Here is a 22,813-nt window from a genome sequence, read left to right on the forward strand (position 1 = left end):
CCATACTTGATCACACTCCCTGGAAATTTTTTCCTTGTGTGACTGCTCCCCAGCCTCTCAGGCTGGGCTCCGTGGTTACCAGCATCCAATCCTGAATGCCGAATCTGCTGCCCTCTAGAAGATGAGCACTCTATAACCACCACAGGAGAGACACCCTTGTCCTTGGATATTGGGTTATCCGCTGATGCATCTGAAGATGCGATCCGGACCATTTGTCCAGCAGATCCCACTGAAAAGTTCTTACGTGAAATCTGCCGAATGGAATTGCTTCGTAGGAAGCCACCATTTTTACCAGGACCCTTGTGCAATGATGCACTGTTTTTAGGAGGTTCCTGACTTGCTCGGATAACTCCCTGGCTTTCTCTTCCGGGAGAAACACCTTTTTCTGGACTGTGTCCAGAATCATCCCTAGGCACAGCAGACGTGTCGTCGGGATCAGCTGCGATTTTGGAATATTTAGAATCCACCCGTGCTGATTGTAGCAGTATCCGAGATAGTGCTACTCCGACCTCCAACTGTTCCCTGGACTATGCCCCTATCAGGAGATCGTCCAAGTAAGGGATAATTAAGACGCCTTTTCTTCGAAGAAGAATCATCAATTCGGCCATTACCTTGGTAAAGACCCCAGGGTGCCGTGGACAATCCAAACGGCAGCGTCTGAAACTGATAGTGACAGTTCTGCACCACGAACCTGAGGTACCCTTAGTGAGAAGGGCAAATTTGGGACATAGAGGTAAGCATCCCTGATGTCCCGGGACACTATATAGTCCCCTTATTCCTGGTTCGTTATCACTGCTCTGAGTGACTTCATCTTAATTTGAACCTTTGTAAGTGTTCAAAAACAAATTTTTAGAATAAGTCTCACCTAGCCTTCTGGCTTCAGTACCACAATATAGTGTGGAATAATACCCCTTTTCTGTAGTAGGAGGGGTAATTTAATTATCACCTGCTGGGAATACAGCTTGTGAACTTTTTCCCATACTACCTCCTTGTCGGAGGGAGACTTGGTAAAGCAGACTTCAGGAGCCTGCGAAGGGGAAACTTCTCGACATTCCCATCTGTACCCCCGGGATACTACTTGTAGGATCCAGGGGTCCTGTACGGTCTCAGCGCCATGCTGAGAACTTGTCAGACGCGGTGGAACGCTTCTGTTCCTGGGAATGGGCTGCCTGCTGCAGTCTTCTTCCCTTTCCTCTATCCCTGGGCAGATATGATCTTATAGGGACGAGAGGACTGAGGCTGAAAAGACGGTGTCTTTTTCTGCAGAGATGTGACTTAGGGTAAAAAACGGTGGATTTTCCAGCAGTTGCCGTGACCACCAGGTCCGATGGACCGACCCCAAACAAGTCCTCTTCCTGTATACGGCCATACTGTGCCGTTTGGAATCTGCATCACCTGACCACTGTCGTGTCCATAACATCTTCTGGCAGTTATGGACATCGCGTTTATTCATGATGCCAGAGTGCAAATATCCCTCTGTGCATCTCGCATATATAGAAATGCTCTATAGTCAATAAAATACTGTCCCTGTCAAGGGTATCAATATTTTTAGTCAGGGAATCCGACCAAGCCACCCTAGCTCTGCACATCCAGGCTGAGGCGATCGCTGGCCGCAGTATAACACCAGTATGTGTGTATATACTTTTTATTATATTTTCCAGCCTTGTCAGCTGGTCCTTGAGGACGGCCCTATCTATAGACGGTACCGCCACTTGTTTTGATAAGCGTGTGAGCGCCTTATCCACCTTAAAGGGTGTTTCCCAACGCGCCCTAACTTCTGGCGGGAAAGGGTATACCGCCCATAATTTTCTATCGGGGGGAACCCACGCATCATCACACACTTTATTTAATTTATCTGATTCAGGAAAAACTATGGTAGTTTTTTCACATCCCACATAATACCCTCTTTTGTGGTACTTGTAGTATCAGAAATACGTAACACCTCCTTCATTGCCTTTAACGTGTGGCCCTAATAAGGAATACGTTTGTTTATTCACCGTCGACACTGGATTCAGTGTCCCTGTCTGTGTCTGTGTCGACCGACTAAAGTAAACGGGCGTTTTAAAACCCTTGACGGTGTTTTTGAGACGTCTGGACCGTACTAATTGTTTGTCGGCCGTCTCATGTCGTCAACCGACCTTGCAGCGTGTTGACATTATCACGTAATTTCCTAAATAAGCCATCCATTCCGGTGTCGACTCCCTAGAGAGTGACATCACCATTACAGGCAATTGCTCCGCCTCCTCACCAACATCGTCCTCCTACCTGTCGACACACACGTACCGACACACAGCACACACACAGGGAATGCTCTGATAGAGGACAGGACCCACTAGCCCTTTGGAGAGACAGAGGGAGAGTTTGCCAGCACACACCAAAAACGCTATAATTATATAGGGACAACCTTATATAAGTGTTTTCCCTTATAGCATCTTAATATATATATAAGCATATCGCCAAATTAGTGCCCCCCCTCTCTGTTTTAACCCTGTTTCTGTAGTGCAGTGCAGGGGAGAGCCTGGGAGCCTTCCCTCCAGCCTTTCTGTGAGGGAAAATGGCGCTGTGTGCTGAGGAGATAGGCCCCGCCCCTTTTTCGGCGGCCTCGTCTCCCGCTCTTAACGGATTCTGGCAGGGGTTAAATATCTCCATATAGCCTCCGGAGGCTATATGTGAGGTATTTTTAGCCAAAATAGGTATTCATTTGCCTCCCAGGGCGCCCCCCTCCCAGCGCCCTGCACCCTCAGTGACTGCCGTGTGAAGTGTGCTGAGAGGAAAATGGCGCACAGCTGCAGTGCTGTGCGCTACCTTTAGAAGACTGAGGAGTCTTCTGCCGCCGATTCTGGACCTCTTCTTACTTCAGCATCTGCAAGGGGGCCGGCGGCAAGGCTCCGGTGACCATCCAGGCTGTACCTGTGATCGTCCCTCTGGAGCTGATGTCCAGTAGCCAAGAAGCCAATCCATCCTGCACGCAGGTGAGTTCACTTCTTCTCCCCTAAGTCCCTCGTTGCAGTGATCCTGTTGCCAGCAGGACTCACTGTAAAATAAAAAACCTAAGCTAAACTTTCCTAAGCAGCTCTTTAGGAGAGCCACCTAGATTGCACCCTTCTCGGCCGGGCACAAAAATCTAACTGGCTTGGAGGAGGGTCATAGGGGGAGGAGCCAGTGCACACCACCTGATCCTAAAGCTTTACTTTTTGTGCCCTGTCTCCTGCGGAGCCGCTATTCCCCATGGTCCTTTCAGGAACCCCAGCATCCACTAGGACGATAGAGAAATATACAGAGCAGCTTATTGGTTGCCACGGGCAACTTCTCCACTGGCTCACTTCTCCACTTTTATCACTGCTTAGTACATGTCCCCCTAGGTCTCTGGTTATAACTCTGTATCCCTGCAATAACATCCTTAGAATGCAGCCTTCACAATGGCAGGCCAAGGCTCGAGTACAGGTCTTAAAATTAATTCTCTTAAATACTACACACTGTATCCACTGGCACAGGGGGAGGGTGCGTGATCATCCGTCTCCCTAACAGAAAGGGGTATTGCAATGGACAAGATCACAGTTGCAGACAGACAAACTTTCTTGGGGGATTGTAGCAAGAGAGATGGAAAAACTCTGATATATAGAAGATATACACATCTTCCGCAACTTCTAGTATCCTTATAGAGTATGGCTGAACTGTCTTACTCATTCTAGTTTATATATGGAGTGATGGTGTTCTGTCTCCACCCTCCCTGACAATATACTCCTGCTGCAGTGTGACCTTTTTTCTTGTTACTAGAGTTCAGCCTAGTAATAACATGCAATAATTACCACCTTGGTTACAGATGGTTACTATGGGCGGTGAGCACTTTATGTGGCCTATTTAAACAATGTACCAATTAACATTATTTAAGAAAACCCTATGACTCACATGACATGCTTTATAGAGTGACACACACACAGGGCGGCAGATTTCTTACTTAAACATCATGATCCGATTTTCGGGGCGTGGCCTGGCTGAGGAACAGTGGAGTCCAGCTTTTCCCCAGCTCCCGATATAACCCCACTTCCACACACTTTACCCCCTCTGTGGGGACCCTGCATCTGTCCCCAGACACTGGGACCCCCCCCTGCCGCTCCCTGCAGCACTCACGGAGCCCGGGGACCATTACCCTGCGAGCCGCCGATTGAGGCCTTCACCACTACTGGAAGCCGGGCCCTCGAGTTCCGGACTTCCCCCAGAGGCTGTCCGCGGCCGGAGCGGAATTCTACACAGGCAGCGGTCTCCCCCGGCGACTACCCTCCGCACCCCTCTGAGTCCTCTCACACCGCTGCCCGAGGCCTCCACGGAGCCCAGGACCCCCCTCAATACAAACCGCCAGTTGAGGCCTTACCCGCCCGCCGAAGCCGCGGCCTCGAGTTCCGGGCCGCTCCCGACGGCGGGCCGCGGCCGGCGCGGAGCTCCACGGGAGTGATCATCTTCCTCCCGCGAATTGCAGACACAGATTCCCCTGGCTGCCCGCACACCCTGCTGAAGTCTGCAGCCTGTCTGCAGAGAGATCCTCCCGGGCACTGCTGGATGTGGTGAGTCCGGACTTCAATATATGGGGCTGACATCCCCTGTGTTCTATTATAGCATTGAGACTGGCTTGCAGGGCAGGGGTCCACACAGAGCCCCCTCTTAAGAGACTTCCTCACCCTGTATTCTGTTTCTGCTGGCCTTGGTGCCTTAAAGTGCCTGGTCCTCGAGCTGCAGGGGATTTATAGTACCACATCCATACATAGCTTTCCTGCCTCCCTGTATGGGCAAAATAGGCAGGTCCTGTTTGGAGATGTGATCTCTACATTCCTACGCATTGCTGTGATCCTGGCTCCCCAATGATATAGTAATGCCAGGCTGATGGGAGTCGTTGCTCGATAGACGCATTTTAATGTAGCTCTGCACCACTACCACTCTACAGTTCAGACCAAACTACGCTTTTATTGCTATATACCTACATTATGGTCAGAACCAAAGCCAGGAAATCATCCCAGACCAATTCCACACCTCGACTAAAGAACCCTTCATCACAATCGACCATTAGACCTTATCTCCAGCCGGCAACGACCGAGACGGATCAAGAATCAATGGCGGCCAGTCCTACTTCTTCGCCCTCTTCCTCGCCTGTATCGTTGTTCAAATGCGGCCCTGCACCTCCTCCATCATGGTAGAGAAACGAACTAAAGGAAATATTTTCGTTTCTTAAAACACTCCCCACTAAACAAGATCTTCAGGATACGATTAGACAGGAAATGGCGACTGTCAAGAAGGATATATCACAATTATCGGACAGGCTGACAGCTGTTGAGGAGACCGAAGATACCTCCGATACACTTTTTCGATCCCTGCAGGATATCCTCACAGCCCAAACCATGGAAATACGCTCCCTACAAAATAGGGTGACGGATATGGATAACAGGGGACGTCGGAACAATATCCGTATAAGGGGCCTCCCGGAAGATGTCCCGCAATCAGGTCTCATTGACGGTCTCACGAAGATCTTCAATGAACTGCTGGGAAATGAACCTGACACCGAGATTGTCTTTGATAGGGCTCACCGTGCTCTTAAGCCTCGTGGACTTCCTTCAGACAAACCCCGCAACGCAATTTGCCGCCTGCATTATTTCACGCAAAAGGAAGACATTATGCGCAAAGTGCGCCAACTAGATGAAGTGGCTTTTAATGGAACGCCGATCTTCCTTTATCAGGACTTGTCCTGGCACACACTTCAATTACGCAAGACATTGAAACCTTTGACAGACGAATTACGCAAGCGACAATTAAAATATCGCTGGGGATTCCCCTTCAACCTACAAGTTTCTTATTCTGGGAAAGTATTCTTCCTGCAAAATTCTTCCGATTTACCGTCCTTCTGTGCTGCATTGGGACTGCCGGAATTGGCCATCCCAGCCTGGGAGGCGGAAGTTCCGCAACTACAACTGCCGCAACATAAACAAAGAGGCCCCCCCTGGCAGACAGTCCGCTATGCCAAAAAGGCTCCGACCGCTGTCGCATTGTCCTCCACTGCGGTTGATACCTGACTGGGCGTTCTCTACCGTCTGGATTTCTCAGTTGGTGTATTGCTCCGCCTCTCAATGGGGCTGAGATCCTTCTAAGTGGCCCTCCTGGTTCTTTAGTTGAGTTTGCAACGTTATCTTTTACATGTGTGGTGGTTATGGTCTTTAAATGTTACGCCTAGTATTCTGGTGCTAGATAGCTATATGTTCCTTTTTTTTGTGAATGCTTCTAAGATGTTCGTACTTGCATTTCGATGTTTGCGTCTTCTGACGACGACTCCCTTGTCCCTCTACCCGCTTAGTATAACACTATTCCTTGGAGCTGTGATCCGATAGTTGGGACGCGGTCTCCACGGCGGGTGCTTCATAATGGTTTATTTCTCTACTCTTCCTTTCTTTTGTTCCAACTCCTCTTTCCTCTCTCTATATCTCTGTCTCCCTTCTATGGTAGTTTCCCTGGGAACCATGCTGCTGAGCCCCTTATTTGGACACTATGAGTGCTCCTAACCGAATTAAAATCTCCTCGTTTAATGTTAAAGGACTTAATGTACCTGAAAAAAGATCCAAACTACTTAGATCATTATGGTTGGACAAGGTAGATGTAGCCCTAATTCAGGAAACACACTTTAAGACAGGCCTGAGGCCCACTTCCTTGTCAGACCGCCACTTCCCTCTCTCATTCTTTAGCAACAACCCGGAGGGTAAAATAAAAGGGGTAGCAATCTTATTTTCCAAAAAACTCCGTGTGACGGACGTGGTGGCCCACAGACTGGTACCAGGTAGACTACTATTGCTAAACTGTCTGATTTTTCAACAAACTTTCACGTTTATTGTGTTGTATGCTCCCAATCAAGCCCAACCCCAGTTCTTTGCATCACTCCTCTCTCAGTTTGACTCTCTCTTGCAGGGCATAGTGGTATTGGGAGGTGATTGTAATTGGTCTCTAAATCCCACAGTAGATACTTCTAACGCAGCCCCTAGATTTTCGAAGCGCAAGCATTGCCAAGTTCGGAAAGTCTTCCACGAGCTTCAGCTGGCCGACTCCTGGAGAGTCCTGCACCCTACTGCCCGAGACTACTCCTTTTTCTCTCACCCCCACCAGGTCTACTCACGTTTAGACTACCTATTTTTAAGCCATAGACATCTTCCCCCTTCTCTTAGATGCTGATATAGGTCCCATCACATGGTCAGACCACGCTCCTATTTCTATGTCTCTTTCGTTCCAAACACCCACTTTAGGTCAATGGTCTTGGCGTTTGAACGAATCTCTTTTGCAAGATGTTTATTGTAAGGGGGAACTCGAAAAGGCCTTGTCTGATTACATTGACCTGAACGATACGCCTGACGTGTCCAAAATTGTAGTGTGGGAGGCACATAAATGTGTTATCCGGGGTAAACTGATTCAACTGGGTACACATGTGAAAAAACAGAAAAAGGCCCTCATCGATGCCCTCTTACAACAGATACATACCCTAGAAGCTGATCATAAAACTTCTATGTCTGGAGAAACTTATGCAAAATTAACTGATGTTAGAGCCCGACTGAATAAAGTGCTATCTGACACCGCGCTACACTCCATGCGTAAATGTCGAAACCGATTTTACCAATGGGGTAATAAGCCTGGCAGACTGTTGGCACGTGCTTTACGTGCACAGCATTCTGCCTCATTCATCAGTGCAATGAAAGATGCTAATGACCTTCTACACTCCAAGACCCCAGAAATTGCCTCTTGTTTTAAGCAGTATTACTCCACCCTTTATAATTTAGCTACATCCTCGAATTACCCTAACCCTTTGTCAATGTTACCTCAAATTCGGAATTATTTGTTGGCCACGGATTTCCCCACTATTTCAACGACAGATATAGAGCTGCTGGAGCGTCCATTCACCCTACAAGAATTAGACCATGTTATCTCGTTAACTCCGTCCGGTAAAAGTCCTGGGCCAGATGGTTTTACTATAGCATATTACAAGACATTTAAGGATAGTTTGGCTCCCTTACTGCTTCGTGCCTATAATGCTATTTCTGCTACCTCACATTTTTCCCCTCAATCCCTAGAGGCACATATTGCAGTGATTCCTAAACCAGGTAAGGATCCCGCGTTGTGCTCCAGCTACAGACCCATCTCCCTGTTGAATGTTGATTTAAAACTCTACGCTAAACTCATGGCTGTCAGACTGAATAACCTTCTCCCCTCCCTAATACATAGAGATCAAGTGGGATTCATCCCCGGTAGGGAAGCTAAGGATAACACCACAAAGATTTTGAATTTGATACATTTGGCTTGCATGAGACAACTACCCACAGTATTGCTCTCGACGGATGCTGAAAAAGCATTTGATCGGATCGGCTGGGACTTTATGAGGTCTGTGCTGGAGCATATTGGCCTGGGACCTATCGCGCTCCATAGAATCATGGCTTTATACACCACCCCTACCGCCAGGGTCAGGATTAATGGTACTCTCTCGGACTCCTTTAGTGTCACCAACGGCACGAGACAGGGTTGCCCCCTTTCCCCTTTGATTTTTGTACTGTGTATTGAGGCGTTAGCAAGAGCTATTAGGAAAAATATTAATATCTCTGGCCCTCGGGTAGATGGTGAGGAATTTAAACTGGCACTTTTCGCTGACGACCTCCTAGCGGTCATATCCAACCCCGCTGTTTCGCTCCCTCATCTTATGCGAGAATTTGACACCTTTAGCAAACTTTCTAATTTTAAAATGAATTACTCTAAATCCTCCGCCCTGAATGTCTCCGCATCCCCCGCTGCGGTTAGGGGCCTTCAACACGCATTCCCCTTCTCTTGGAACTCTCATTGCATCACCTACCTGGGAGTTAGATTAACAAATAATCTTTCACAACTGTTCACCCTAAACTTCGCGCCGATATTATCCCTAGTTCGTAATGATTTTAGTAGATGGCATTCCAAACGCCTGTCCTGGCTAGGGAGAATTAATGTCATTAAAATGAATACTCTCCCAAAGCTGCTGTACCTCTTCCAAACCCTACCGATTTCTATCCCGAATTCTTGGTTCCAGTCTATTCAACACCTGATTCAACAGTTTATCTGGTTCCGTAAAAGACCCAGAATTGGATATGCCACTCTTTCTAGATTTACTGGTTCCGGTGGTGTTCAACTACCTCACATCAAAACTTATTATCATGCGGTGTTACTGAATAGAGTGCTCGACTGGACCAAGAGTGGGGATATCAAACAGTGGGTGAAACTTGAAGGGTCTTGCATGCTACGACATCCTGAGATTTTCCCATGGTTACCCCATATTGCGAAGCTTTCTCCCCCCCACCCGACGATCTCTCCTACAATAGCCGTTTGGAAAAATTTACGACGTCTGCCCTCCATTTCTTCCCCTTCTTGCCCACTGACCGCTTTTTTAGCTAATAATGAGTTCCCTTCCGGCCTTAACCCCAAGCATTTTCTTCATTGGACTGAGGCGGGGCTCTTCAGGGTTGGCCAGCTGATCGCAGCGTCTCAGGTGAAACAGTTCTCCGAGATCAGGCAAAATTGGGACATACCTCAGACGGACTTTTGGAAGTTTCTGCAAGTCAGACATTTTATATTAACTAACCCTGCGCGATTGGCATTTTCCCGTGAACTAACTCTATTTGAAAAGCTTTGTGTATCCCCCCAACCCCTAGCCCACTCCGTTTCTACTCTTTATAAAATACTACAAAACGCACAAACTGACACCAAACCGTCTTTTGCCCGCGCGTGGGAAAAAGTTCTTGGTTTAACATTCTCACAGGAGGAATGGGAATCTATCTTCCTCAAAGCGCACGCTAGCTCCATATGTATTCAGATTAGAGAAACCCAGTACAAAATTCTCACCCGATGGCATAGATACCCCTCTATTCTGCACACAATGTTCCCTGCTGCCTCAAATAAATGTTGGCGCTGCTCCTCATCAATAGGTACGATGATTCACATATGGTGGAATTGCCCACGCCTGAGACCCTTTTGGAACGAGGTAATAAAGATCTCAACCGAGATCTTAGGTGTTCAGCTTCCAGAAGATTCTGCGTTCTGGCTATTGGGTCATTCTTCGATTCCTGTCTCCAGATATAAGAAATCTCTGCTGAAACATCTTTGTAACGCAGCTCGTGCTGTTATACCTGTACTGTGGAAGTCCTCATCCCCACCTACTAGGAGGGATTGGTTCCGCAGAATAGATATCTATATGGTCATGGAAGACTTACTCCTTACCTCCACTTTCCGATTCTCAGTTTTTAGGACTACCTGGGCTTCCTGGCTTGATTTTAAAACGACAGATGCTTACAAACTTTACATCTCGTAATACTGTGGCTAAGGTGGTTTCCTGACATTGTTTACGCCTTCCTATTGGTACCCTCCCCAGGGTGCTCCCCCTACTCTTCCTTTTTCTCTTTCCCCTTCGCTCCTTTCCTGCCTCTTCTTTCCTTCTTCCTTTCTCCTTTTTATTTGCTTTATAAAGTTGAAAGTTTAATGTTTATTGTGTAATTTGGGATGTACTGAGATATTGAATGACAAGTGTTTAGAATTTTCTGGATACTCAACTGGCTGAGCTCAACTCATCTTCTATACATTCAGTACAGCGTAGTTCCGGTTTAGCTTTCTGAGACGATTGTATTTGAACACAATGTTTTCAATGTACTTTGTTTTCTTTCAATAAAAATCAGATTATAAAAAAAAAAAAAAAAATCATGATCCACTTCAGTGCCGTCTACTCGCCCCCTGCCCCACAGTAACACATTAAGCTATACCTCCATTTATATTATTTTTTGATGACACGACCATAGTGCCGTACAAGGTGGTAATTATTGCATCCCTACCAAACACAAACTAATGTACAGGAAGGTGGTGCAGCTCGTGTACTGGAGTATTATTCTAGGTACAAGCATATACACTTTACTCTTATGTATAAGTGTCCCCCATGTTGGTTACGGTGCAAGAAGCTTAGAGGAAATAAATGATGGACTAAAATCTTCTGCTCAGAGGTTTTTTTATTTTTAAAGTAGGATACTGGCCTCCATCAATTGCACACATGGATGGTGTATGTGCTCCAACCGAGCCCTAATTATCCACAGATGAATGTGGCTTTATAACTGGATTACAGCGATTTATGTCTGTAAGTACCCTGCCCAGGTTTTCAGATTAGAAAAACGGCACATTTGTGATGCCATTGCTGCTTTTTCCAATATAAATGCTGCCATGTGGAACAGTATAGCCAGACGAGGTGGATACACAGATGCCACGTGCTCACAAAGGTGTAAACGTTATATATGTGAGGTCTTCTTGCTGCATTAATTCACAATACATCTGCCATCTTTATTTCTCCCCCATCATCTCCTTTAAATAGGGTTTGTACAGCCTCTTCAGTTTTTCCACTTCCTTTGGCGATGGCTCCTGCCACTCATACCAGGAGTACCAGGGCCCCGCTGAGGCAGGAGGCGTTTGAGCCACTGCTCCGTGAGTGTAGGAGTACTCTCCAAATTTCACATCTGTGTGTGGTACCATTACTGGGAGGAAACCTAGAGGAGGTATAAATAGCCAGAGTTTTTATTCTATTAAAGTGCAGCAGTCACCTACGCCCAATAACCGCTCAGCAATCCTCTAGGACAGGGGTGGCCAACCAGTCAGAGGGAAAGAGCCAGAAAAGATCTGTAGTCAAGAGTAAGAGCCTTCGGCGTGTGCACAAAAATGGGGCGTGGCCTAGTTGTCACAAAGCCACACCCCATTTTTGTGCGCACACCTTTAGGTATGATGTTTGTAGGAGTATGACCTTGTGTCATAACCCCGTTTTTAGTCATGTTGTACAGTGCCACATACATATAAAAATGCCAAAAAATGGGTACCTCCACAGTACCAGATATATATTTGCTCCCCAGTGCCAGAAACACGTCCCCACAGTGCCAGATACACATATGCCCCCAGTGCCAGATATGACCCTATTGCCAGATACGCATATGCCCCCCAGTGCCAGATACGCATATGCCTCCCAGTGCCAGATACGCAATGTCCCCCCAGTGCCAGATATGCCCCCAGTGCGCTCCCCCATCCCCCCCACCCCCCGTGCTGCGGCTCTGCTGCAGTGGTTTGTGAGGGGAGGAGAGCGCAGCGTGCGCTTCTCCTGCCCCTCAGTCTCCGGCAGAGTTGTCTCCAATTAGGCGCCGGTCCATAAGCAAATCAGAGCTCGAGAACCGGCAACTAAGACTCCTCATTGGCTGCCGGTCCGCGAGCTCTGATTGGCTCACGGGCCGGTGCCGGGCAGGACTCGAGCTCACGAGCCGCATGCGGAGGGAAAAAAAGAGCCGCATACGCTCGAGAGCCGCAGGTTGGCCACCGCTGCTCTAGGAACTAACGGAATCACTCAAAACACAAAACAGTGGTCTACACATCCCAAAGGGCCGAGTGAGTACATGGTTAGGCCACCAAATTCTCAGAGGATCTTTGCACAAATTAATCGCAAAACATGAGAAAAATATTTTTATCCAATTCATGTTTAACGACCTTTAATGAAAGCTATGAACCCCTGCACTCAGGATTGCATCACTACAGATGCCGAGTGCATGAATGACACATCGACTACTCACCGTGGTCCTGTGCTTCTGTTATGGCATTCACAAGCCGCTTCTGCTGCTTCATACACACACCTAGAGAATGCATACACAAGAAAACGGTGAAGGTCTGCCCGTGCCGGGAAGTGAGAGCTACCGGTCATGACCTATAGTGGCACAAACCTGTTCTCGTGGATTCATATACTACTCCCGTGTAGGGACAAACAAACTGCTGGAGTAACTTTGCATTCTGTGAAATGAAGAGAATTCACTCATTAAAAAATAAAAATAAATAAATAAATAAAAAAACTGCAGGAGCTGCATCGAATTTCTCAAAAAAAAGGGGGGGTCCTGCTCTATTCATAGACATAGGCTCTAAAAAAGGGGAGTATAGGAGGCAGAAACTGCACGTAGAAATATGAAGTCACCATTTGCTAAGAGCATACACACCCTATAATCCACACCAAGGTTCTGGTCCCGGCAAATGGGACACGGGTTCCCACAGACATTGCCACCTCTCTGTTGGAAACAAAAATAAAAGGACCAGTTAAGCAGTTGCATGGAAATCTCCCCTTCCACACCATTAGACCTCCAAATGCCATGCACGATCCCTAGCGGATAGTCATCAGACTAGAAATGCACCTTGGTCATTCAAACAATAACCAGATGACTAACAATCCAACCACTACTCAGCAGGTCACTATTGTGCATATTCTGGAAACAGTGGCTAAAAAATGCCTAGGGGCCAAATGTAACAGCCCGCAATTTGCAGGAGCCAGCATGATGCTAGCTTGATAGTCCTTAGTTTTAAGGCAGCAACTGGTTTAAAGTCAAAACCAACCTGGTTTTGCTTTTAAATGAATTGGCGCTTTATCTCATGACTAACTCGTCAGAATCGTACCGACTCTTGCAAATAGCGGGCTGTTACATTTGGCCCCACGTGTCGGACCGCTGTCTGTCTGTGCTAAAAAAGGACAGTGTGTGTCCCGACAGGGCACAGATCAAGCAGCCAGTTGTCATCTACTTTGGCTATGAGTTGGTGGCATATGATCACAAATGGGCATACTGCCTAACAGAACATGGTTAACACAATGTATGGAAACCTTTTTAATAAACATGCCAGTACTTCAAAGTGAACAGACAAATTTCTTCTGAGTTTTTTAGTCCCAGGCTAAACATTTTCATTGGTTACCTAAATAATTACTACATGCATCATAAAACAAAACAATTATAACATCAAACAAGGAATAAGATAAAAGACACAAATTACAGCCTCCTTCAAGCCCGGTCAGACTCACAATGCAGGTTTTCCGGGTTTTCTGTGGTGGGATTGCACCCTTGTGGTTTCGCCTGTAATCCGCCCAAACCTTTCTTTCTCCATAACGCTCCAAGTACTCTAAGACAAAGAGAAAATACAAAGTATTTGGAGGAAAGACAAATGCAGAAAAACAGACATACTTGCAGAAATATAAGGAGAGCTACGAGTATCAAAGTGATTCTGAAAACAGTATTAAAAACAAGGTAATAATGGTTAATCTGACTCCACAGCACAAACTGGCATTTATTGATATAATTTCTCCAATATTCACACAAATGCAGTCATCCAGTATTGTGTAAATAGACATTATTATTATTTGTGTATGCTTAACTTTCTCAATAGTAAAGAAAAACCAAAACCATTTGCTCCCAATTGGAGGCAATTGAACACTGATGTTTACACTTATTAAATATTTGCATCTATTGCCAAACAAAGGGGTAAAAAAACGGTGGAACAATGTTTTGTGATCTGCAACTTGAACCTTCATATAATAATAAAATAAATCATCGTGCTGAGGTTACTGAATCAAATTAAACAGCAATACCATATTCACTACAAGTTAGCGCCTTCACACAAATTGGACATTTAGCACAACCACCATACAGGATTTTACGCTAACGTGTATAAATCAACTGCACTGATCTGATGACCAAGCTCAAGTTGGAACAATCAGGCACAAGGCCCTCTTGTAACTAACGCACACATCCGCAATGGTGTCCGGACAGACCTGAAAAAGGATCGGACGTTTATTGCATACTGGGGGTAATTCAGAGTTGATCATAGATGTGCTAAATTTAGCACAGCTACGATCATCTTTACTGACATGCGGGGGGACGCCCAGCACAGGGCTAGCCTGCCCAGCATGTCAGGCCCTCCCCTCCCCCACACAAGTACAAAAGCATCGCACAGCGGCGATGCTTTTGTACTTGCCAAGTAGCTCCCCACCTGCGCTCTGGCAAGGAGCTACTTGTCAAATCTCGGGTCGCAGCAGCTGAATGTGACGTCACGCAGCCGCCGCTGCGGCCCGCACGGTCAGGGCACACCTGCATTGCCTGGACCGCACCCCCAAAACGGCGGCCAAATGCCACCGGCCCGTCCCCTCCCGCCTCTGCCTGTCAATCAGGCAGAGGCGATTGCTGGGCTGAGATGCAGATAGCATCTCTAGCATGCACATGCGCACTGCAACGCATGCGCAGCTCAGACCTGATCGTCCACTGTGCGAAAACGCACAGCAGCGATCAGGTCTGAATTAGCCCCACAGTATACTAGTGACTGTACGGATCCAGTCTGAATAAATAAACATTAAGTGCAAGAGCTTAATTTAGTAAACCCCCTCCTACCAAACGCTAAAATGACATTAACCTGAAATTATATATGAGGTTAACGTTTGGGTATTGTGGGGTCTATTTATAAAAGGTACCATTTACAGTCCTGCTGCTTTTCAGCAGGAGAAATCGCTGCACAGCACCTAGAACAAGCTTAGAAGTAACGCAGATGTCTGCTGTGTCGTTTCGCACTGACTGGAAGTGACGGACCTGTAACTCACAATGGGGTCCATCCACTTCAGCAATTTAAAAACACCTTCAAATTTTTACAGTCCAAAAACATAGCAAAACTCAAAACACCATCGGAAGACAGAGATATATATATATATATATATATATATATATATATATATATATATATATATATATATATATATAATAAGATTTTACTTACCGATAAATCTATTTCTCGGAGTCCGTAGTGGATGCTGGGGTTCCTGAAAGGACCATGGGGGATAGCGGCTCCGCAGGAGACAGGGCACAAAAAGTAAAGCTTTTTCCGATCAGGTGGTGTGCACTGGCTCCTCCCCCCATGACCCTCCTCCAGACTCCAGTTAGGTACTGTGCCCGGACGAGCGTACACAATAAGGGAGGATTTTGAATCCCGGGTAAGACTCATACCAGCCACACCAATCACACCGTACAACTTGTGATCTAAACCCAGTTAACAGTATGATAACAGCGGAGCCTCTGAAAGATGGCTTCCTACAACAATAACCCGAATAAGTTAACAATAACTATGTACAATTTATGCAGATAATCCGCACTTGGGATGGGCGCCCAGCATCCACTACGGACTCCGAGAAATAGATTTATCGGTAAGTAAAATCTTATTTTCTCTATCGTCCTAGTGGATGCTGGGGTTCCTGAAAGGACCATGGGGATTATACCAAAGCTCCCAAACGGGCGGGAGAGTGCGGATGACTCTGCAGCACCGAATGAGAGAACTCCAGGTCCTCCTTAGCCAGAGTATCAAATTTGTAAAATTTTACAAACGTGTTCTCCCCTGACCACGTAGCTGCTCGGCAAAGTTGTAATGCCGAGACCCCTCGGGCAGCCGCCCAAGATGAGCCCACCTTCCTTGTGGAGTGGGCCTTTACAGATTTAGGCTGTGGCAGGCCTGCCACAGAATGTGCCAGTTGGATTGTGCTACAGATCCAACGAGCAATCGTCTGCTTAGACGCAGGAGCACCCATCTTGTTGGGTGCATACAATATAAACAACGAGTCAGATTTTCTGACTCCAGCTGTTCTTGCAATATATATTTTTAATGCTCTGACAACGTCCAGTAACTTGGAGTCCTCCAAGTCACTTGTAGCCGCAGGCACTACAATAGGCTGGTTCAGATGAAATGCTGACACCACCTTAGGGAGAAAATGCGGACGAGTCCGCAGTTCTGCCCTGTCCGAATGGAAAATCAGATATGGGCTTTTGTAAGATAAAGCTGCCAGTTCTGACACTCTCCTGGCAGAAGCCAGGGCTAGAAGCATGGTTACTTTCCAAGTGAGATATTTCAAATCCACCTTATTTAGTGGTTCAAACCAATGAGATTTTAGAAAATCCAAAACTACATTGAGATCCCACGGTGCCACTGGAGGCACCACAGGGGGCTGTATATGCAGCACTCCCTTAACAAAGGTCTGGACTTCAGGGACTGAAGCCAATTCTTTTTGAAAGAAAATCGACAGGGCCGAAATTTGAACCTTAATAGATCCCAATTTGAGACCCATAGACAATCCTGATTGCAGGAAATGTAGGAATCGACCCAGTTGAAATTCCTCCGTCGGAGCACTCCGATCTTCGCACCACGCAACATATTTTCGCCAAATTCGGTGATAATGTTGCACGGTTACTTCTTTCCTTGCTTTAATCAAAGTAGGAATGACTTCTTCCGGCATGCCTTTTTCCATTAGGATCCGGCGTTCAACCGCCATGCCGTCAAACGCAGCCGCGGTAAGTCTTGAAACAGACAGGGACCCTGCTGAAGCAAGTCCCTCCTTAGAGGTAGAGGCCACGGATCTTCCGTGATCATCTCTTGAAGTTCCGGGTACCAAGTCCTTCTTGGCCAATCCGGAACCACTAGTATCGTTCTTACGCCTCTTTGCCGTATAATTCTCAATACTTTTGGTATGAGAGGCAGAGGAGGAAACACATACACCGACTGGTACACCCAAGGCGTTACCAGCGCGTCCACAGCTATTGCCTGCGGATCTCTTGACCTGGCGCAATACCTGTCCAGTTTTTTGTTGAGGCGAGACGCCATCATGTCCACCATTGGTCTTTCCCAACGGGTTACCAGCATGTGGAAGACTTCTGGATGAAGTCCCCACTCTCCCGGGTGAAGATCGTGTCTGCTGAGGAAGTCTGCTTCCCAGTTGTCCACTCCCGGGATGAACACTGCTGACAGTGCTATCACATGATTCTCTGCCCAGCGAAGAATCCTTGCAGCTTCTGCCATTGCACTCCTGCTTCTTGTGCCGCCCTGTCTGTTCACATGGGCGACTGCCGTGATGTTGTCCGACTGGATCAACACCGGTTTTCCCTGAAGCAGAGGTTCTGCCTGGCTTAGAGCATTGTATATTGCTCTTAGTTCCAGAATGTTTATGTGAAGAGACGTTTCCAGGCTCGTCCATACTCCCTGGAAGTTTCTTCCTTGTGTGACTGCTCCCCAGCCTCTCAGGCTGGCGTCCGTGGTCACCAGGATCCAATCCTGTATGCCGAATCTGCGGCCCTCCAATAGATGAGGACTCTGCAACCACCACAGAAGAGACACCCTTGTCCTTGGAGACAGGGTTATCCGTAGGTGCATCTGAAGATGCGACCCTGACCATTTGTCCAACAGATCCCTTTGGAAAATTCTTGCGTGGAATCTGCCGAATGGAATTGCTTCGTAAGAAGCCACCATTTTTCCCAGGACTCTTGTGCATTGATGTACAGACACCTTTCCTGGTTTTAGGAGGTTCCTGACAAGCTCGGATAACTCCTTGGCTTTTTCCTCCGGGAGAAAAACCTTTTTCTGAACCGTGTCCAGAATCATCCCTAGGAACAGCAGACGAGTTGTCGGCATTAACTGGGATTTTGGAATATTCAGAATCCACCCGTGCTGTTTTAGCACTTCTTGAGACAGTGCTAATCCCATCTCTAGCTGTTCTCTGGACCTCGCCCTTATTAGGAGATCGTCCAAGTATGGGATAATTAATACGCCTTTTCTTCGAAGAAGAATCATCATCTCGGCCATTACCTTTGTAAAGATCTGAGGTGCCGTGGACAATCCAAACGGCAGCGTCTGAAACTGATAGTGACAGTTTTGTACAACGAACCTGAGGTACCCCTGGTGTGAGGGGTAAATTGGAACGTGGAGATACGCATCCTTGATGTCCAAGGATACCATAAAGTCCCCCTCTTCCAGGTTCGCTATCACTGCTCTGAGTGACTCCATTTTGAACTTGAACTTCTTTATGTACAGGTTCAAGGACTTCAGATTTAGAATAGGCCTTACCGAGCCATCCGGCTTCGGTACCACAAAAAGAGTGGAATAATACCCCTTCCCTTGTTGTAGAAGAGGTACCTTGACTATCACCTGCTGAGAGTACAGCTTGTGAATGGCTTCCAAAACCGTCTCCCTTTCGGAGGGGGACGTTGGTAAAGCAGACTTCAGGAAACGGCGAGGTGGATCCGTCTCTAATTCCAACCTGTACCCTTGAGATATTATCTGCAGGATCCAGGGATCTACCTGCGAGTGAGCCCACTGCGCGCTGTAATTTTTGAGACGACCGCCCACCGTCCCCGAGTCCGCTTGAGAAGCCCCAGCGTCATGCTGAGGCTTTTGTAGAAGCCGGGGAGGGCTTCTGTTCCTGGGAAGGAGCTGCGTGTTGCTGTCTCTTCCCTCGACCTTTGCCTCGTGGCAGATATGAATAGCCCTTTGCTCTCTTATTTTTAAAGGAACGAAAGGGCTGCGGTTGAAAAGTCGGTGCCTTTTTCTGTGGGGGAGTGACTTGAGGTAGAAAGGTGGATTTCCCGGCTGTAGCCGTGGCCACCAAATCTGATAGACCGACTCCAAATAACTCCTCCCCTTTATACGGCAAAACTTCCATATGCCGTTTTGAATCCGCATCGCCTGTCCACTGTCGCGTCCATAAAGCTCTTCTGGCCGAAATGGACATAGCACTTACCCGTGATGCCAGTGTGCAGATATCCCTCTGTGCATCACGCATATAAAGAAATGCATCCTTTATTTGTTCTAACGACAGTAAAATATTGTCCCTGTCCAGGGTATCAATATTTTCAATCAGGGACTCTGACCAAACTACCCCAGCACTGCCCATCCAGGCAGTCGCTACAGCTGGTCGTAGTATAACACCTGCATGTGTGTATATACTTTTTTGGATATTTTCCATCCTCCTATCTGATGGATCTTTAAGTGCGGCCGTCTCAGGAGAGGGTAACGCCACTTGTTTAGATAAGCGTGTTAGCGCCTTGTCCACCCTAGGAGGTGTTTCCCAGCGCTCCCTAACCTCTGGCGGGAAAGGGTATAATGCCAATAATTTCTTTGAAATTATCAGCTTTTTATCAGGGGCAACCCACGCTTCATTACACACGTCATTTAATTCTTCTGATTCAGGAAAAACTATAGGTAGTTTTTTCATACCCCACATAATACCCTGTTTAGTGGTACCTGTAGTATCAGCTAAATGTAACGCCTCCTTCATTGCCAAAATCATATAACGTGTGGCCCTACTGGAAAATACGGTTGATTCGTCACCGTCACCACTGGAGTCATCGCCTGTGTCTGGGTCTGTGTCGACCGACTGAGGCAAAGGGCGTTTCACAGCCCCTGACGGTGTTTGAGTCGCCTGGACAGGCACTAATTGATTGTCCGGCCGCCTCATGTCGTCAAACGACTGCTTTAGCGTGTTGACACTATCCCGTAGTTCCATAAATAAAGGCATCCATTCCGGTGTCGACTCCCTAGGGGGTGACATCCTCATATTTGGCAATTGCTCCGCCTCCACACCAATATCGTCCTCATACATGTCGACACACACGTACCGACACACAGCAGACACACAGGGAATGCTCCTAACGAAGACAGGACCCACTAGCCCTTTGGGGAGACAGAGGGAGAGTTTGCCAGCACACACCAAAAGCGCTATATATATATCAGGGATAGCCTTATAATAAGTGCTCCCTTATAGCTGCTTTGTTATATCAAAATATCGCCATAAATGTGCCCCCCCCTCTCTGTTTTACCCTGTTTCTGTAGTGCAGTGCAGGGGAGAGACTTGGGAGCCGTCCTGACCAGCGGAGCTGTGAGAGGAAATGGCGCCGTGTGCTGAGGAGATAGGCCCCGCCCCTTTTCTGGCGGGCTCGTCTCCCGCTATTTAGAAAAATTAGGCAGGGGTTAAATATCTCCATATAGCCTCTAGGGCTATATGTGAGGTATTTTTAGCCTTTATAGGTAATCATTTTGCTCCCAGGGCGCCCCCCTCCCAGCGCCCTGCACCCTCAGTGACTGCCGTGTGAAGTGTGCAGAGAGGAAAATGGCGCACAGCTGCAGTGCTGTGCGCTACCTTTTGAAGACTGCAGGAGTCTTCAGCCGCCGATTCTGGACCTCTTCTGTCTTCAGCATCTGCAAGGGGGCCGGCGGCGTGGCTCCGGTGACCATCCAGGCTGTACCTGTGATCGTCCCTCTGGAGCTTGATGTCCAGTAGCCAAGAAGCCAATCCATCCTGCACGCAGGTGAGTTGACTCCTTCTCCCCTCAGTCCCTCGCTGCAGTGATCCTGTTGCCAGCAGGAATCACTGTAAAATAAAAAACCTAGCTAAACTTTTTCTAAGCAGCTCTTTAGGAGAGCCACCTAGATTGCACCCTTCTCGGCCGGGCACAAAAATCTAACTGGAGTCTGGAGGAGGGTCATGGGGGGAGGAGCCAGTGCACACCACCTGATCGGAAAAAGCTTTACTTTTTGTGCCCTGTCTCCTGCGGAGCCGCTATCCCCCATGGTCCTTTCAGGAACCCCAGCATCCACTAGGACGATAGAGAAATATATTTACAGTACCCTTGCATCCCTTCATGCACCACTCGGTCGGTTTCGGGTCATACACAGCAGCTCACGCGCAATACAGATGTCTTTTGTATGAGAATTAGTAACTCTATTCGGGACAAACCTTTGTGTTCATTCTAGTACCATGCACCTGTCACAACTCGTTCAGTTTAAGTTCAGAACATGGGACCACCTGTATTAGCATAACCAATCTGCTTCAGAATATCATTAAACTTGTTCGGAACATTAGAAAGTGTACCCTCACGGGTTCCCCACGCTTCGGGCACAGTGGCTTGCTCTACTTCACGTTACTATTCCCATTAGATGTCCACGCGGATAGTGAAACTGATTGCCCATGGGTCCCATCTTCTGAATTTAGTCTAGTTCCTTTTTCCTGCTTGGGGTGTCATACTCTGCTCTGGTGCTTCTAGCACACTCTGGTCTAACTCAGTGCTGAGATAAACACCAGAGTATGCAGGGTACTAGAATGAACAGGATCAATAGTAGATAACTTAGGTTATAATATGGGTTTACTTGGGGTACAGTACCCCAAGCTCTAAACTTTAACCATTACATAAATATGCGTGGCAAAATGTACATAAATTGTAGAACTTAATTATACATTTCTTTTTTAATAGATACATGTATGTAATATGTTACATAAGCAATATTGCTTTTGTCATTGCCTCCCACTTAACGTCAGCATTGGTGGTAAATCAGTATATACAATGAAGGACTGACGCTCATGTGACAGGAAACCTTTACCTTCACTCTGCAGGTATTCCCAGGGCCTCTCTGCATACCGAGATTCCTGGTCAGGAGGGGTCGTCAGCGAGCGGACCCCAGCAGGCAGCGAGGGCAAGGAGGTCTAGGGCAAACACATACAAGGGGTCACTAGGGGTACACAGAGTAATACTCCTGCAGACACTCTCACTATTATATCACTATTCAGTCATCTCCCTCTCATTACCCTGCTCCAGAGAGCCGCTCTCACACCGGTCACACACAGTCTGCACAAGGAGGCCGCCATATTGGGGAGGGAAGAGACAGAGTCAGCCAGACAGCACTCTGCCAACCATCACTGCGCACGGCGCGGGCCTTCTTCTTTTACTTCAACCAACTTTATTGACAAAGCAAACACAGTTTTTCACACCATACTATAAGAGTGTCATCTAGAGTCTTCCTCGCTATATTTGTAGTCAGAACGTCGTTATTGTGTTAATTGTCTATATACGTCGTTTGTGAAACGCATTAAAACTGAATGTAACACACCCACGTAAGACACATCAATAGCATATGAGGAATGTATGAGTTTTATGAAGAGACTGTTGCAAGTCATTTACAAGGTGTGGAGAGAGTGTATCTACAAATGTAGTCCCTTAGTAGACTAATCCGCCATTTTCCTGAAGACCAAAACTAACTGAATCTGAATAAAGACAACTGTCTTAGGGAAGATGGCCGCTCCCAGAGAAGAAGGATAACTGAAGGGTTCGTGCTCTAGCGAATCAGACAGGGCAGAAAGGAAGGGCGTTGACGCAAT

The 22,813-nt window shown here is 47.2% G+C and overlaps 1 protein-coding gene across 2 annotated transcripts; it reads right to left on the reverse strand.

The window, feature by feature from the left end:
- Nucleotides 1-11,015: 11,015 nt before the first annotated feature.
- On the reverse strand, nt 11,016-22,575 carry MRPS18B (mitochondrial ribosomal protein S18B). Of its 2 annotated transcripts, none has more exons than XM_063938009.1 (7): nt 22,546-22,575; nt 22,039-22,141; nt 13,886-13,983; nt 13,038-13,106; nt 12,771-12,837; nt 12,624-12,683; nt 11,016-11,561 (listed from the first exon to the last, which is right to left on the reverse strand). In XM_063938009.1, exons 1-7 carry the CDS (start codon nt 22,567-22,569, stop codon nt 11,359-11,361), a joined length of 624 nt encoding a protein of 207 aa, XP_063794079.1. In that variant the 5' UTR covers nt 22,570-22,575; the 3' UTR covers nt 11,016-11,358. The 2 variants fall into 2 exon arrangements, with proteins under 2 accessions (XP_063794079.1, XP_063794078.1); XM_063938008.1 differs by lacking the exon at nt 22,546-22,575 and adding an exon at nt 22,244-22,406.
- Between the last annotated feature and the right edge of the window lie 238 nt (nt 22,576-22,813).

The sequence above is a fragment of the Pseudophryne corroboree genome, chromosome 8, assembly GCF_028390025.1.
Source record: "Pseudophryne corroboree isolate aPseCor3 chromosome 8, aPseCor3.hap2, whole genome shotgun sequence".
Lineage (NCBI taxonomy): Eukaryota > Metazoa > Chordata > Amphibia > Anura > Myobatrachidae > Pseudophryne > Pseudophryne corroboree.